This window comes from Caretta caretta, chromosome 2 (genome assembly GCF_965140235.1).
Source record: "Caretta caretta isolate rCarCar2 chromosome 2, rCarCar1.hap1, whole genome shotgun sequence".
In the NCBI taxonomy this organism is placed as follows: Eukaryota; Metazoa; Chordata; order Testudines; family Cheloniidae; genus Caretta; species Caretta caretta.
In genome coordinates this window covers 123740963-123758470 of record NC_134207.1, presented here as the reverse complement: position 1 = coordinate 123758470, position 17508 = coordinate 123740963, and the positions used below count along the sequence as shown (strand labels likewise).

The 17508-nt window shown below is 43.7% G+C and overlaps 1 protein-coding gene across 2 annotated transcripts in view; it reads left to right on the top strand.

Annotated features, from left to right (window-relative positions):
- CDH20 (cadherin 20) overlaps positions 1 to 17508 on the top strand; it is a 246230-nt gene that overhangs the window by 193268 nt on the left and 35454 nt on the right. For both annotated transcript variants that reach the window (XM_048839675.2, XM_048839673.2), the window contains 3 exons: positions 598 to 973; positions 13407 to 13701; positions 16744 to 16863. In XM_048839675.2, the coding sequence (XP_048695632.2) occupies positions 725 to 973; positions 13407 to 13701; positions 16744 to 16863 (664 nt within the window). In that variant the 5' untranslated portion in view covers positions 598 to 724. The remainder of the gene's footprint in view (positions 1 to 597; positions 974 to 13406; positions 13702 to 16743; positions 16864 to 17508) is intronic.

Sequence of the window (17508 nt, the reverse complement as noted above, 5' to 3'; positions counted from 1 at the left end):
TTGACCATTCACATTCTAGAAATGTCACATTAGCCACAGCAATCAGCTCCTAGGAGAGAAGGCAACAGAGTGTGAAACCTGAATTCAAGCAACAGGGGTTTGAAAGAATTAGAAATAATTAGAAAGTCAGAAATAATTTGCAGTTGCTAGAAATTAAATTCAAGGTTTGTAATATAGCCATCATATTTAAGATGGTTTCTAAACAGAAAAATAAAGTCAACTGGCACAGAGGTATGAGTTATCTATACTAATTTCCATCTTTTAAATGTTTTCATGGGGCTTCTGGTCATAAATATTTCTAAAGTGCAACCTATTAACTCAAGCCAATCAATAATATACTGGAACCCTGCAGGTACTTAAGTTAGCAAAGCAGAGAACTCTTACTTACTAACTATATCCTAGTGGGGTTTGCATCTGAGTGTGCAGTGCTGCAACTAATAAAGTAACAAGTCTTCCTTGTCTAGGACAACCATACCCCGGTATCAGAGTTTTATCTGGAGGATTGAATGTTTTACAGCACAGTTGTCTTTTGTGAAAAAAGATGCTCCCTCTACGTTGGGAAAAACATGAACTTCTTACTTTTCCTTAACTTTACAGGAGACCATCATCCTTAAAGCTGTCTGCTCCAGTCAAAGTCTCTCTTGGAAGTTTCAAAGACCTACTTTTTCTTCCTGAAAAACCCCAGCTGTGATGTTTTGACTTTTAAAAAAACCCTGGTAAACAGATGTGGACTTCAGAGAGAATGAGCAATGCAAAGAACTGGCTTGGACTTGGTGTGTCCTTATATTTTTGGGGACTGATGGACCTTACTACACTTGCACTGTCTGGGAGTGCCAGGCCACTCACCAAAAGCCAGGAAGATAACCTGTCGGACAAGCTGCTACTGCATCAGCGAATGAAGAGGAGCTGGGTGTGGAACCAGTTTTTTGTTCTTGAAGAATACACTGGAACTGATCCTCTGTATGTTGGCAAGGTAAGAACCATGAAATCGGAGGGAGAAGGGATATCAAAAAGAGAGAGAGAGTGTGTGTGTAAGTAAGTAAATGTGGCAAAACGTGAAGTTTCCCCAAGTACCTATTCTTACCTTCCTGTGGCAGTGAATTTATCCACATCTAATTTACTTCAGCTGCTGAGTGCTTTTGACTGGTGTCACCTTGAACAGGGAAGAATGTCTCTTTCGAGAAGCTGTCAATGTGTTTGCCTATTTCAGAAAGATCCACTCTAATAATTATCAGTTGTAATTGGGGTAGCCTTAGAAAATCTGCAACAGACTTTCTAGGGACCACTAAAGTGTCAAGGCAAAGCAAGGTTATATTGACATATGAGGATTAGGGAAGAAAGAGAGTGCTTGTGATCATGATTCTGTCTCTGATCAAGTCTGGTGTTAAAGCTAAAATTTACAATCGAACAAGAATAACCAGTGGCTTGTGAAAAGCAAGACTTCAAATGATTTTCTGTTGACTTCTATAGTCTGAATCTCCTCTCATTTACACCAGCTTTACTACAGTGTAATTCTATTGATTTAAATGCAGCGAATGCCTGATTTATACCCTTGTGAGAGCAGATCCTTAAATTCAAAGACACGGAGCCTGATTCTCCATTAGCCTGCACCTTGTGTAGACTACTCCTCCAGTACAAAGCCAGGGCAAAGCAGATGTAAAGTGCTATAAAATCCAGTGGTGCAAGAGGCTTCACAAGGTACAGGCTAATAGAGAATCAAACCCATGATGACAGGTTTCAGAGGAACAGAAGTGAGCTGTAGCTCACGAAAGCTCATGCTCAAATAAATTGGTTAGTCTCTAAGGTGCCACAAGTACTCCTTTTCTTTTTGCGAAACCCATGATGGTTACAGTCACAATTTACCTTTTATCACACACTATAACCCACCCTCTCTGCTCCATTTTCCTACTGCTTATCAAGACTGACGTGGATGAAATAATTTTGACCCTGCTGTTTAAGAAGTTTCAGCAACTAGCTTTGCTTCCAGCCTATGTTGATTGCAATAAGTTGTAATTATAGCTTGAACAATACAGTTATGGTTTCTACACCTCAGGATGATCAGATGCTGTGGTGAAGAGCACAGTATAAATACAGATAAATATGATAGATTAATAGATGAGTAAGTAGATATGAAGAAAGATTACATTATGGCTTTTACCCACATCATCAGGTTTTGACATGCTGAATTAGGACCTGGGGAAAGTCAGATGTCTCTGGTTCATTCTTTTCTTCTAGGTTGTGCATCTTAGCAAACAAAATTTGAAAAGTCAAAGGGCCTGCTTTTGAATTATTTATCGCTAGTATAACTCCATAGGGTTCTCAGTTACATGGTGTAAAATCAAAATAATTCCACTGACTTCAGAGGAGTTATTCCTGATTTGGTGTTAGTGTGACTATTGACTTCATTGATTTCAGTGAAGCTACTCCGGATTGACACTGGTGTAAATGAGCCCCCATCAAGTGTCTCACCATTTTGGCTTCATCACTGCCTAACTTTTCTGTTTTTTATCTCCATTTCTTTTGGAGCAAAAGGAGTTAATATTTAACTCCCCCATAAATCTTTGTTTAAGAATAAGGGACAGTTTTTTCTCAGTCACACCAGTGTAACACTGAAGTTATTTCAAATCTGCACTGGGCACTTGGAGCAGAATCTGGGTTTAAATGAGTATATAAAACTGGTTAATGTTTTTGAGAGCCAGGTTGTATAACTAACCATGTAAAAACTTAAATATAAAAAACTGCAGGCAAAACCTCAGATGATCTGAGCTCCCACTCAGCACATCTGAGGAAAGTGTGGCAAAGATAATTCTAAGCCACCTTTCTATCCACCTTGATCCTAGGATCTTGACACAACTCAGAACAGACACAGGACTGCTCTAATTTATGCCATATACAATGGCCCTGTATATCATTCTGGTGGCCAGAGATTGCTGGAGTGCACATGTCAGTGCTCCCTCCCTGATGGAAGGGGGAAGAGTGAATACCAAAAAGCCAGTTATATTGGCTTTACACCATGAAGTGTTCCCCTGTAACAGGGAAATCCCTTGCTGCTTCTTTAGAATAGCATTCTCGTCCCCTTTGTGCCACTGGAATAGCACCAAGGAGATTCAATCTACGCTGTAGATTTTGTTGGCTATGGAAAATGTGCCTCATAGTTAATTAAGAAATACAGGGAAAGTATCTTTTTTTGGGGGGGCGGGGGGGGGGGGGAAGGGGAGGAAAAGATTCTCCATTAGTCAGCATAATGCTTGCTTTTTTCTAAAAGTTGTCATTTAGAGGTTAGTTTCAAAGTGTTACATGGTGTTTTAGCTATATGACTCCCATTAAAGTTAAAGACTAGGTAAAGGTGAGTGGCCAATGTGATAAGTTAGGGAGACAAAAACTAATTTTCAGTGTCAGGCTGTTTCTTACTTCATCTAGCAACCTAGAATGCTCCACCATTTGACCTCTGATTCCAGAGGAGTTCAGGGCTCACTTCTTTGCACGTACCACTCCTCCCCACCCCTGTTTTAGAGGTTAACAGGCATTTGAGCCTGGCAGCTGAACAAATGTTCAAGGGAGCGGAGAGGCCACAGGACACCTCCCACTGTGTGCCGTTGTGCATCAACGCAGCACAATTACACTCTCTCACAGAGCACCTGCACACATTATCCTCCCTAAAGGGATGGAAGGGGCAGGAGGAGGTAGGGCCATGTCCCAGTGAGTGGAGCTGGTCGGGTGCACAAGGGAGCACATGCTGCACTCCCTGAGGCACAGTTCCCACCGTGAAATACCTCCTGGGGTGATTTCTCACTGCCCTTACACAAGGCTGTGTCTATCAGACATAAATAAAGCTCCCAGGTAGGTTTTACCATTCTGCCCAAAGAAGGCTACTTAGGCTGACATAGTTAATGCTTTCTCAGGGGCCACCTGCTTCATCTCTCCAGTAGCTCATCTTTTACTGTGCAGAGAAAAATCCAAATAAATTCCTCCCAGCTCCAAGCCTGCCATGTGGCAGCATGATGCTGCAGCAGCCGCAGCAGCCACAGCACCATGCCAACTTTAGACAGGATTTCCTTTCCAACACAGTAACTGCTACATTGTACACACCTATTTGTAAAACTGCAGTGTCAGAGGATTTGGTTTGTCACTGCAGTGATGTGAGCTTCTGTCTCTGAAATGATGAAATCGGTTAGATTTATAATATAGACTGGAATGATAGAACCTTTGCTTTCAAAATGCTAAACGCATTGCAGAAGAAATCTCAGTTTCTTCCCCCTATCCCTCCAAACACACACAATTCACTTTTATGCTTGTCCTCTTCGTTTTGTCTGGAAACAATAGGATACGTGATAAGTAATGCTAACAGCAGTTTTGCAGCATAACAGCTAGCCTGCTTGGGACACACAACTCTTAACTCTAAACTCTTAACTCTTAACACACAACTGCAGAGTAGGAGACCCTCCATTATCCTAAAATTGTTATTAATTGGCCAAATTTACACCATTGATTTCAAATCAGATTGGGTACAGGGGATATAATTTAGTAGTGAATGTGGCTCAATGCCTTTTTCAAGTCACTCGAACATTACAGTGCAGCTTCCTATATTTTATTTTATTTACTATTTAATTAATACTTTTTTATTAATGCACCAGAAACATTTCTTTCTCTCTGCCATAGCCAGTCAAATGTGACAGCTACACCTACCCAAGAGGTCATGCTAACACACAATACCAAACACCCTAAAAAGAGTAGAAAGTGGCTAAGTAGTTCTGAATCAAATTTTACAATAGTCTCCTCCTCCTGGAAAAGTCCTGTTTACTAGCGTCTGGATTGATATTCTGAGTTAGAGGTATGTAGAGCAAAAGATGACAACGAGTGTCTTTTTTTAATTAATCACCAGATACCATTTTATAAAGATATGCTAGTTTGTAGGGTGGCATCTGTATTAATACTGGTAACAGTAATCTGAATTTGACTGCTTTTTTGTTGATGCTGAATGTAGCTGGTTCTCCTGTTCTTCCCCCATTTAACTGATGCATCAACTATGAAATACTAGTGTTCCAGAGAAATGTCAAGACTCCAAAGAACACTGTCTGATTCCACAGTAGCCATAGCAGAGACCAGCAGCAAAGTGGTTAAATGAAATATCAATTACCAAACAAGTTCACTGTCACCATCTGAACCTTTCGGTTTTTCAGTATGTAATAAAAAGAGGCTCCAGTTGTAACTTTTAAACCAGTGTGATTCAGAGTAAAGCCAATAGAAGTGGATTTTTTTTAAAGGGGTCAAGTAGTCTGTGGGGAGAAGGACCCTAAAATGTGCTTTAACACTTTTTAAAAGAAATAGAAGTTTACATATTTTAATACACATTTTTCACACTATGATGTGGATTGGATTATAAAATAAATCTACTGCCTCAAAAATGTAATTTCAATGTCCATTAAAGGAAACACTAGTGATTAGTAGACCTCTATTTAGCTAACCTATATATTCTAAACAGTTTTGTGGTGGCACTCCCATTGCTGCGACAGTTTTGCTGAATCACAGCACAATCTAGTTCTCATCTAAATTAATGTGAAATCTCCACTGAATTCTATAGGGGTAGGCTCAAGGTCTGCATAGGTCACACATGGTACTCTGATAGGTTAGGGAGAAAAATAGCCTCCAAAAATGTATAGAATCACAGGGCCAGATCCACAGCTAAGTGCAAATTGACATACCTCAGTTGAAGCAATGGGGCACAGTGACTTACAGTCTGGCCCACAGGAATTAGAGACAGGTAGTATAAGGTGACTTAGTCCATCCCCCAACAAATCTGAGGTTCTTCTATTTTGAAATCAGAGGTTATTTTATCATGTATATTTGTAGAATTTTATCAGTTTAATTTTAAATGTCCCTGATATGGGATTCCACCACTTTCCTCAGAAGTATATTCTATTGACTAATAGAAAAGGAGTACTTGTGGCACCTTAGAAACTAACCAATTTATTTGAGTATAAGCTTTTGTGAGCTACAGCTCACTTCATTGGATGCATACTGTGGAAAGTGTAGAAGATCTTTTTATACACACAAAGCATGAAAAAATACCTCCCCGCACCCCACTCTCCTGCTGGTAATAGCTTATCTAAAGTGATCACTCTCCTTACAATGTGTATGATAATCAAGTTGGGCCATTTCCAGCACAAATCCAGGTTTTCTCACCCCGCCCCCACCCCCACACACACAAACCCACTCTCCTGCTGGTAATAGCTTATCTAAAGTGACCACTCTCCTTACAATAATCAAGGTGGGCCATTTCCAGCACAAATCCAGAGTTTAACAAGAACGTCTGGGGGGAGAGGGGTAGGAAAAAACAAGGGGAAATAGGCTACCTTGCATAATGACTTAGCCACTCCCAGTCTCTATTTAAGCCTAAATTAATAGTATCCAATTTGCAAATGAATTCCAATTCAGCAGTTTCTCGCTGGAGTCTGGATTTGAAGTTTTTTTGTTGTAAGATAGCGACCTTCATGTCTGTAATTGCGTGACCAGAGACATTGAAGTGTTCTCCAACTGGTTTATGAATGTTATAATTCTTGACATCTGATTTGTGTCCATTTATTCTTTTACGTAGAGACTGTCCAGTTTGACCAATGTACATGGCAGAGGGGCATTGCTGGCACATGATGGCGTACATCACATTGGTGGATGTGCAGGTGAATGAGCCTCTGATAGTGTGGCTGATGTTATTCGGCCCTGTGATGGTGTCCCCTGAATAGATATGTGGGCACAGTTGGCAAGGGGCTTTGTTGCAAGGATAGGTTCCTGGGTTAGTGGTTCTGTTGTGTGGTATGTGGTTGCTGGTGAGTATTTGCTCACGAAAGCTTATGCTCAAATAAATTGTTTAGTCTCTAAGGTGCCACAAGTACTCCTTTTCTTTTTGCGAATACAGACTAACACGGCTGTTACTCTGAAACCTGTCATTATGCAAGGCACTGCATTTAGCCGTATGGAGTGGAAATCTACCAACTGCATGAAAAAACTTGTACAGATACAGACAGACATCATTTTCCTTTCCAAATGCAAACAGATGGACATCGTACCAAAAGGACTGAAGGTAAAAAATCCATTACAATCTACATACCACACAGACCATGCTGACAGCTTGTGCCACACGCTCTCAAAGAAACTGCAGAACCACCTGATCAACATCCTCTACAGCAAACAGGGAAAGATTAAGAATGAGCTCTCAAAAATGGATAATCTCATAAAAAACCAACCTTCCACACAAACTTCCTCGTGGCTGGACTTTACTAAAACTAGACAAACCATTTACGACACACACTTTGCTTCTCTACAAAAGAAAAAGGACACTAAACTTTCTAAACTACTACATGCCACAAGGGGCCACAGCAATGGTTCCCTCAACCCACCCAGCAATATTGTTAACCTGTCCAACTATACTCTCAGCCCAGCAGAAGCAGCTGTCCTATCTCGGGGCCTCTCCTTCTGCCCCTCCACCCCCACGAACATGATACAGTTCTGTGGTGACCTAGAATCCTATTTTCAACGTCTTCGACTCAAGGAATATTTCCAACATACCTCTGAACAACATACTAATCCACAGAGACCTCCCTACCAACACTACAAAAAGAAGGATTCTAGGTGGACTCCTCCTGAAGGTCGAAACAGCAGACTGGACTTCTACATAGAGTGCTTCCGCCGACGTGCAAGGGCTGAAATTGTGGAAAAGCAGCATCACTTGCCCCGTAGCCTCAGCTGTGCGGAACACAATGCCATCCACAGCCTCAGAAACAACTCTGACATCATAATCAAAAAGGCTGACAAAGGAGGTGCTGTTGTCATCATGAATAGGTCGGAATATGAACAAGAGGCTGCTCAGCAGCTCTCCAACACCACTTTCTACAAGCCATTACCCTCTGATCCCACTGAGAGTTACCAAAAGAGACTACAGCATTTGCTCAAGAAACTCCCTGAAAAAGCACAAGATCAAATCTGCACAGACACACCCCTGGAACCCCGACCTGGGATATTCTATCTACTACCTAAGATCCATAAACCTGGAAATCCTGGGCGCCCCATCATCTCAGGCATTGGCACTCTGACAGCAGGATTGTCTGGCTATGTAGACTCCCTCCTCAGGCCCTACGCTACCAGCGCTCCCAGCTATCTTCCAGACACCACTGACTTCCTGAGGAAACTACAATCCATTGATGATCTTCCTGATAACACCATCCTGGCCACTATGGATGTAGAAGCCCTCTACACCAACATTCCACACAAAGATGGACTACAAGCCGTCAAGAACACTATCCCTGATAATGTCACGGCTAACCTGGTGGCTGAACTTTGTGACTTTGTCCTTACCCATAACTATTTTACATTTGGGGACAATGTATACCTTCAGATCAGCGGCACTGCTATGGGTACCCGCATGGCCCCACAGTATGCCAACATTTTTATGGCTGACTTAGAACAACAATTCCTTAGCTCTCGTCCCCTAATGCCCCTACTCTACTTGCGCTATATTGATGACATCTTCATCATCTGGACCCATGGAAAAGAAGCCCTTGAGGAATTCCACCATGATTTCAACAATTTCCATCCCACCATCAACCTCAGCCTGGTCCAGTCCACACAAGAGATTCACTTCCTGGACACTACAGTGCTAATAAACGATAGTCACATAAACACCACCCTATACCGGAAACCTACTGACCGCTATTCCTACCTACATGCCTCCAGCTTTCACCCTGACCACACCACATGATCCATCATCTACAGCCAAGCTCTGCGATACAACCGCATTTGCTCCAACCCCTCAGACAAAGACAAACACCTACAAGATCTCTATCAAGCATTCTTACAACTACAATACCCACTTGCGGAAGTGAAGAAATAGATTGATAGAGCCAGAAGAGTTCCCAGAAGTCACCTACTACAGGACAGGCCTAACAAAGAAAATAACAGAACGCCACTAGCCGTCACCTTCAGCCCCCAACTAAAACCCCTCCAACTTATTATTAAGGATATACAACCTATCCTGAAGGATGACCCAACACTCTCACAAATCTTGGGAGACAGGCCAGTCCTTGCTTACAGACAGCCCCCCAACCTGAAGTAAATACTCAGCAGCAACCACATACCACACAACAGAACCACTAACCCAGGAACCTATCCTTGCAACAAAGCCCGTTGCCAACTGTGCCCACATATCTATTCAGGGGACACCATCACAGGACCGAATAACATCAGCCACACTATCAGAGGCTCATTCACCTGCACATCCACCAATGTGATATATGCCATCATGTGCCAGCAATGCCCCTCTGCCATGTACATTGGTCAAACTGGACAGTCTCTACGTAAAAGAATAAATGGACACAAATCAGATGTCAAGAATTATAACATTCATAAACCAATCGGAGAACACTTCAATGTCTCTGGTCACGCAATCACCGACATGAAGGTCACTATCTTACAACAAAAAAACTTCAAATCCAGACTCCAGCGAGAAACTGCTGAATTGGAATTCATTTGCAAATTGGATACAATTAACTTAGGCTTGAATAGAGACTGGGAATGGCTAAGTCATTATGCAAGGTAACCTATTTCCCCTTGTTTCCCCCCCCCCCCCCCCAGACGTTCTTGTTAAACTCTGGATTTGTGCTGGAAATGGCCCAACTTGATTATCATACACATTGTAAGGAGAGTGGTCACTTTAGATAAGCTATTACCAGCAGGAGAGTGGGGTGGGGGGAGGTATTTTTTCATGCTTTGTGTGTATAAAAAGATCTTCTACACTTTACACAGTATGCATCCGATGAAGTGAGCTGTAGCTCACGAAAGCTTATGCTCAAATAAATTGGTTAGTCTCTAAGGTGCCACAAGTCCTCCTTTTCTTTTTGCGAATACAGACTAACACAGCTGTTACTCTGAAACCTATTGACTAATAAATCTCACCATCAGGACTTGGTTCCTGCTTTTCAACCTAAATTTCTTCTTTAGTAATTTCATCCTATTGCTTCTGTTTATATCCATTTTACTATTCTAAACAATTCCCCTCCGCCCTTGATATTTGCTGGTGTTCAGTCCACTAGACCAGTGGTTCTCAAACTAGGGGCGCTGCTTGTTCAGGGAAAGCCCCTTGAGGGCCAGGCTGGTTTGTTTACCTGCTGCATCCACAGGTTCAGCTGATCACAGCTCCCACTGGCCACGGTTCGCTGCCCCAGGCCAATGGCGTCTGCGGGAAGGGCAACGAGCACGTCCCTCGGCCCGCGCCACTTTCTGCAGCCCCCATTGGCCTGGAACGGCAAACTGCGGCCAGTGGGAGCTGCGATCAGTCAAACCTATGGATGCGGCAGGTAAACAAACCGGCCCGGCCCGCCAGGGGCTTTCCCTGAACAAGCAGCTCCCCTAGTTTGAGAACCACTGCACTAGACCAGTGCTGCTCCTGTTGGTCACAGTTCAGTGACGCACTTACGCGGCCCTTCTCATCAAAATATTTATACATGTGTAAAGTTAAGGAAGTGCTTAACTACTTTGCTGAAGCTGGGCTATTATGCCCACCATTGTTTATTCATCCACCAGTGTTGCAAATATATATTAAAAAAAAAATCAAGCTTGACAAACAAAAGCTATTCTTCATAAATCCATTCTGATTGTTGTTCATGGTTCTATTATCTTCGAAAGGCTTCGGGCCTGATCTAACGTGTTTCACTGATTTCATCAGGCCATAAAGCCCCAATCCAGCAAAGCATTTAAGAATATGCTTGAATTGAAATTAAATGATTTGTTTGATCTTAATATTTGTTCTAATATTTCACTAGGGTTAGACGTTTAGCAGAATAGTAATTACCAGGGTGACTCTTGTACCTGGTTTTGAAGATAATTAGTACAACATTTAGTTTTCTTCTGCATTTGGTTGTGTCTCCAGTTAGCCACAACTTCTCAGAACTGTTTACCAGTCATGCAGCAAATGTATTCGTTAATTCTATTTAAAACTCTGGGATGCATTTAAAATCCACAGGCTAGCTTGTATATACTCAAATGTTCCAAACTGCTTGCCTTACCTGTTCTTTAATAATAGAAACAAGGAGGGTGAGGCAATATCTTTTATTGGACCAACTTCTTGTCTCTTCTTTCACAGCAGAAGAGCTCTGTGGAACTCGAACGCTCGTCTCTTTCACCAAGAGAAGACTTTGTCCAATAAAAGCTATTATCTCATATACCTTGTCTGTCTCTTATCCTGGGACCAACATGGCTACAACACTGCAAACAACTTTCATAATAGCTACTTTATACTACCTGCCTTATTACCTAGCTGTCCAGCTCTATTTTTCTTGTTAGAGACAATTTTTTAAAGACATTCTGCATCACAGCAGTTATTGAGTAGTCATTCACTCCATTCCACTCCTCATTCAGTAGTTGACTGAGGGCTTGTCTACACGACAAGTTACTGCCCAGCAAGCCAAGCTATAGCTCACCAGTTAGCTGTGCAGTGACATCCAATGTGGACACTGATACAGCATGCTGAAAAACCTGGAGCACAGCTTGGCAAACTTTCAGTGTGGTGTAGAAGGTCCACATGCGACGTTACTGCACGGCAAGTTGGTGCACTGTAGATTCACGCCCTGGCTTGCTGGGTAGTAACTTGCTTTATAGACAAGCCTTTACTGTATTTTCTCTCTAGTCCAGTACTACTTTTGCCCCTGGTATATTTTATAACAGACATTCTCATTCCTTTTAATCCTCTTTAGAAAGTATAAAGCCATTCTGCATGTTTTTTGTCCTTATCTTTTCCTAAGCCTTAGCTCAGAGGTCCCCAAACTGTGGGGCGTGCCTCCCTAGGGGTCGCAGATGAACATTCATGGGGGTGTGGCAGGGCCCAGGTCAGCCTCCAGGGGAGTGGAGGGGGAGCACCACCCAGCCCTGCTCTGGTGCCACTTCCAGCCACAGCCTCAGCTCCCAGTCCCACGCCTGGCCTCCCCCTAGCAGCAGCAGTGCTGCACCTGGCCCCAGACCCATGGCCCCAGCTAGGGTGACCAGGTGTCCAGTTTTCAACTGGAACACCCAGTCGAAAAGGGACCCTGACAGCTCCGGTCAGCACTGCCCACTGGGCCATTAAAAGTCCGGTTGGTGGCGCTAAGGCAGGCTAGTTCCTATCTGTCCTGGCTGGCACCGCGCTGTGCTCCGGAAGTAGCCAGAAGATCTGGCTCCTAGGTGGGGGGGTAGGGGCCAAGGGGCTCCGCGCGCTGCCCTGCCCCGAGCACCGGCAAATGGGAGCTGCGAGGGCGGTGTCTGCAGGCGAGAGCAGCGCGTGGAGCCTCCTGGACTCCCACGTAGCACCCAGACCTACTAGCTGCTTCCAGGGCATGTGCAGTGCAGTGCAGTGCAGTGCCAGGACAGGCAGGCAGCCTGCCTTACCCACTGCACTGCTGACCTGGAGCCACCCAAGGTAAAATTGCACCCCAGACCCAAGCCCCAACCCCCTGCCCCAGCCCTGGGCCCCCCCAAACTCAGAGTACCCTCCTGCACCCCAAACCGCTCATCCCCAGCCCCGAGCCCTCACCCCATCCTGAACCCAAGCTACCTGCCTCAACCCACAGGCCCCTCCCGCACTCCAAATCCCTTGGCCCCACCCCCCCATCCTGGAGCCCCTTCCTGAACCCCAAACCCCTCATCCCTGGACCCAGCCCAGAGCCCTCACCCCCTCCCACCTCCCACACCCCAACCCCCTGCCTCAACCCGCAGCCCCCTCCCACATCCTGAACCCATTTTTGGCCCCACCCTGGAGCCCCCAACCCCAGTTAGAGCCCTCACTCCAACCTCCCACCCCAGCCAAGTGAGGTGAGTGAGGCTGTGGGAGAGCGAGCCACAGAAGGAGGGGGAAATGTAGTGAGCGGGGGCGGGGCCTTGGGGAAGGGGCGGGGCTAGGGTGTTCGATTTTTTTGTTACTAGAAATACCCCCAGATGTGGCCTGAGCCTCAGCTCCCTGACCCTTGTCTGCTTCCCGGCCCGGCTCGGCGGGGCGTGGACCTGAAAAGTTTGGGGACTGTTGTCTTAGCTGAGTATGGGCATTATCTGAAGCCCACTGAAGTCAAAAGAGAGACTCCCACAGACTTATATGAGCTTTGAATCAAACCCCAAGAGCATTCTTGTTTGGTTGCCTCCTCCTTTTTCCACGGTACAGATTTGGGGGTAGAAATGAGGGGGAGGTTAACCTCAACTTTGCACTTCTGCTGTTTGAATTATTTGCATCCTTCCATATTTAAACAACAACAAAAAAGAAAAAAAAAGTTTCTAAAACCAGTAGATGAATTTCAATAGGGAGACCAAAATGTTCTGAAAACTAATTTTCATGGTGGTGTTCACCACATACACTCCAGGCTTGTTTCCTGATTAGATTGTGTTACTTTTTGCAGCTCCATTCCGATATGGACAGAGGAGATGGATCAATCAAGTACATTCTCTCCGGAGAAGGAGCTGGCATTGTATTTACGATCGATGATACCACTGGGGACATTCATGCCATTCAGAGATTGGACCGAGAGGAGAGGTCCCAGTATACTCTGAGGGCTCAGGCCCTGGACAGACGGACAGGCAGGCCAATGGAACCAGAATCAGAGTTCATCATCAAAATCCAAGACATCAATGACAATGAACCCAAGTTCCTGGATGGACCTTATGTAGCCTCAGTTCCAGAAATGTCACCAGTAGGTAAGGTGAATTTAGGAACATAATTTTCATTATGAGCAAATTACAATTAATCACCAGTACACAAATTACCCAAGTCTTTGGCCTCTACTTTGGGTCCTTTGTTCTGCAGCATTGGGAAAACCTTCTCTAGAACATCTCTGGCTGCTGCAAGCAAGTGTACTTGGTTTACATCACCAGTTGCTGGCCCCACACAGCATAGGAGGCATGTCAAGTGAAAGATGGGGGCAGGAAAGGGCATAGCTTGAATGTATTGTGCTCTGACAATCTGTATGTGTGTAATGGTCTCTTGGACACCCACTATGAGTCAGTGAAGGTTAGAGGACCTCTGAGCCTGCTCTAGCTTATACCAGACATCGAAATTTCCCCCAGCTGCCCCCAGGATTGAAGGTGTGCAAAGCTAGCTTTAAGCCACCTTTGACTTCCACTCCTTTCTGGTCCTGCACCAAGCTTAGCTCAGTGGACCCAATGATCTGACCCAATGTGTTTTATGCTGTTAGAAAGAGTGGGATCAAAGAAGAATTTATCGGATATTTTTTGCAGTACAGCCAGAATGCAAACAGGAGGCTTCCTGGGACCTAAGCAAAACAGGAAAACACCTTTCCATGTAAAACTTCTCGTAAACATGGAAAGTATTTTTTTCCAATTTTGTCAGTTTTTCATTTCCTTGGAAGAAACAATTGTTTTGTGGTGGCATAATGCTGACAAAGAAATACTGCAAGCTAAATCATCTGTTGTGTGCTTACAGGCAGGGCGGCGCACCACATAGTGTAGGGGCATCGACCTTCAGGAAGGGCGGAGCACCAAACAGCCTGACAACCTAGCTCTGCAGATGGCAGGCAAACGCAGGCCTCTTGCCGTAAGGTGGGGGGCTGGCAGCAGGGAGCAGTAGGGGGACCTGGGCCCACCCCACTCCACCAGGACCCATCCCACAGCCCTGAGAGTGGTGGAATGTTCTACCACTGGGATTTAGCCAAAACATGCTGACTTGGATTCAGGCAACAACACAACTGGACTACAATCTGGTGTCCCTGGGCTACTTCCTACATTCCCTGCATGGTGTACCTGTGTCTCGGGTTCATCCTCTGTCTCACCGGGGTACACAGCTAACGGCAGTCCCAGCAATTCCTCAAAATTCCTACCAGCAGGCAGCTCTGGTAAGTCCTCAGCAGTGCAGGGATCCTCTTCAAGCACCAGCAGCAGGAAGAAGGCATCTGTCTCCTCCAGTGGTTCCAGCCCAGCTGGAGCTGCAGAGCTTGCTTTTTATACTCCTGTCCCGCCCTCTGCTTCCAGTGGGGTGAGTGCAGATGTCCTGGTTCCACCCATCAGAAGGTGGGCAGGGGTCAATCTCAGAGGGAGGCCAAGGCACCTCACTACAATGGCACACGTTAAATGAATTAAAAACTGGCTAACTGATAGGTCTCAAAATATAATTGTAAATGGGGAATCATCATCTACCGGATTTGTATTCAGTGGGATCCTGCAAGGATAGGTTTTTGGCCTTACACTATTGAACATTTTTTAACAGTGACCTGGAAGAAAATATATAAGCATCACTGATAAAGTTTATAGATAACACAAAAATTGGGAGAGTTGATACATAAAGAAAAAGGACAGGTCACTGATTCAGAGAGATCTGGATTGCTTGGTAAACTGAGTGCAAGCAAACAGTATGGATTTTAGTATGGCTAAATGTAAATGTATACATCTAGGAACAAAGAATGCAGGCCATATTTAGGGGATGCAGGATGGGAAGCTCTATCCTGGGAATCAGTGACTCTGAAAAGGATTGAGGAGGGGAGGGAATGAACAGAAAAAGTAATCATCAAGTGATCCATCCCCTGTCGCTCATTCCCAGCTTCTGGCAAACAGAGGCTAGGGCCACCATTCCTGCCCATCCTGGCTAACAGCCATTGATGGACCTATCCTCCATGAATTTATCTAGTTCTTTTTTGAACCCAGTCATGGTCTTGGCCTTCACAACATCTTTTGGCAAGGAGTTCCACAGGTTGACTGTGTATTGTGTGAAGAAATAGTTCCTTTTATTTATTTTAAGCCTGCAGCCTATTAATTTCATTTGGTGACTCCTAGTTCTTGTGTTATGAGAAGTAGTAAACAATACTTCCTTATCTACTTTCTCTATACCAGTCATGATTTTAATAGACCTCAATCTATCTCCCCTTCACCATCTCTTTTCCAAGCTGAAAACTCTGTTTTATTAATCTCTCCTCATACAGAAGCCATTCCATACCCCTCATCAATTTTGTTGCCCTTTTCTGAACCTTTTCCAATTCCAGTATATCTTTTTTGAGATGGGGCGATCACATCTGCACACAGTATTCAAGATGTGGGCATACCATGGATTTATATAGAGACAACATAATATTTTCTGTCCTATTTTCTATCTCCTTCTTAATTATTCCCAGCATTCTATTTGCTTTTTTGACCGCCACTGCACACTGAGTGGATGTTTTCAGAGAACTATCCACAATAACTCCAAGATCTCTTTCTTGAGTGGTAACAGCTAAATGACTCAAGGAGCTCAATCTATTTAGCTTAACAAAGAGAAGGTTAAGGGTTGACTTGATTTCAGTCTATAAATATCTATTTGGGGAACAAATATTTAATAATGGGCTTTTCAATGGAGAGAAAGGTATAACATAATCCACTGGTTGGAAGTTGAAACTGGACACATTCAAACTAGAAATAAGTCATAATTTTTTAAAGTGAGGGTAATTAACCATTGGAATAGTTTACCAAGGTTCATGGTGGATTCTCCATCATTGACAATTTTTAAATCAGGACTGGATATTTTTCTAAAAGATGTGCTCTAGGAATTATTTTGGGAAAGTTCAATGACCTGTGTTATAGTAGAGGTCAGAATGGTACCTCTCACAGTGGCCTTGTAATCCATGAATCTATGAGATCCAATATAATAGAACATTTTTTATGGACTGAAACTAGTTAGAACTGTTTTCTTTCTTCCCAGCTATGAATTTAATAAGGGTCTACCCTGTTGTTGTTGGGTTTTGTTTTGTTTTTCAGGCACCTCTGTTATCCAGGTGACAGCAACAGATGCTGATGATCCAACCTATGGGAACAGTGCCAGAGTAATCTACAGTATTCTCCAGGGGCAACCATATTTCTCTGTGGACTCCAGAACAGGTATTTTATTTCAACAAGGAATCAGCCAAAAAGTATGACTTCTCTTAGCTTTCATTCACTATGGACCACATTCTTCCTCAAGGAAACACCCAGTGAATCTTAAACACCAGATGGACACAGGAGAGCAAAACTACCGGGGCAGGAAGAAAGTTAAAAGACAAAACACACTACCCGAGTCTTATTTCTATATAAGAGCCAGAATAGAACAGTTTTATGTTGGAGATTAAGCATCATTGCAATAGAGATCTTCAGAGCAAGAATATGCTATCTGCAGTAGCATATTCATCTAAATTACCAAATTCTGCATTAGTGGAGTTGGGTTTATTTTGTGCTGTTACTATTCTTGTAGGCTATCATTTCAATGAAGTCTTCAGCAGATCTGGTACACAAATCCACGTGTTAAAAAACCTTTATACCAATAGAGGTAAGAAAGTAGAAGCAAACAAATGTAGTTAGCTGGAGTATCCTATGTAAGGGTTTATTTATTAATAGCCCTAGATTTATGCACAGGACACTGCATATGACACACACCACATAATGTCTGTATCATAGGAGGAATCATACATTTTTTGACAACTCCCAGGGGCCAACTGTAGTGTTAAGGTCAGAAACTCATGAGAGGATATTTATTGATGAACCCTAGCG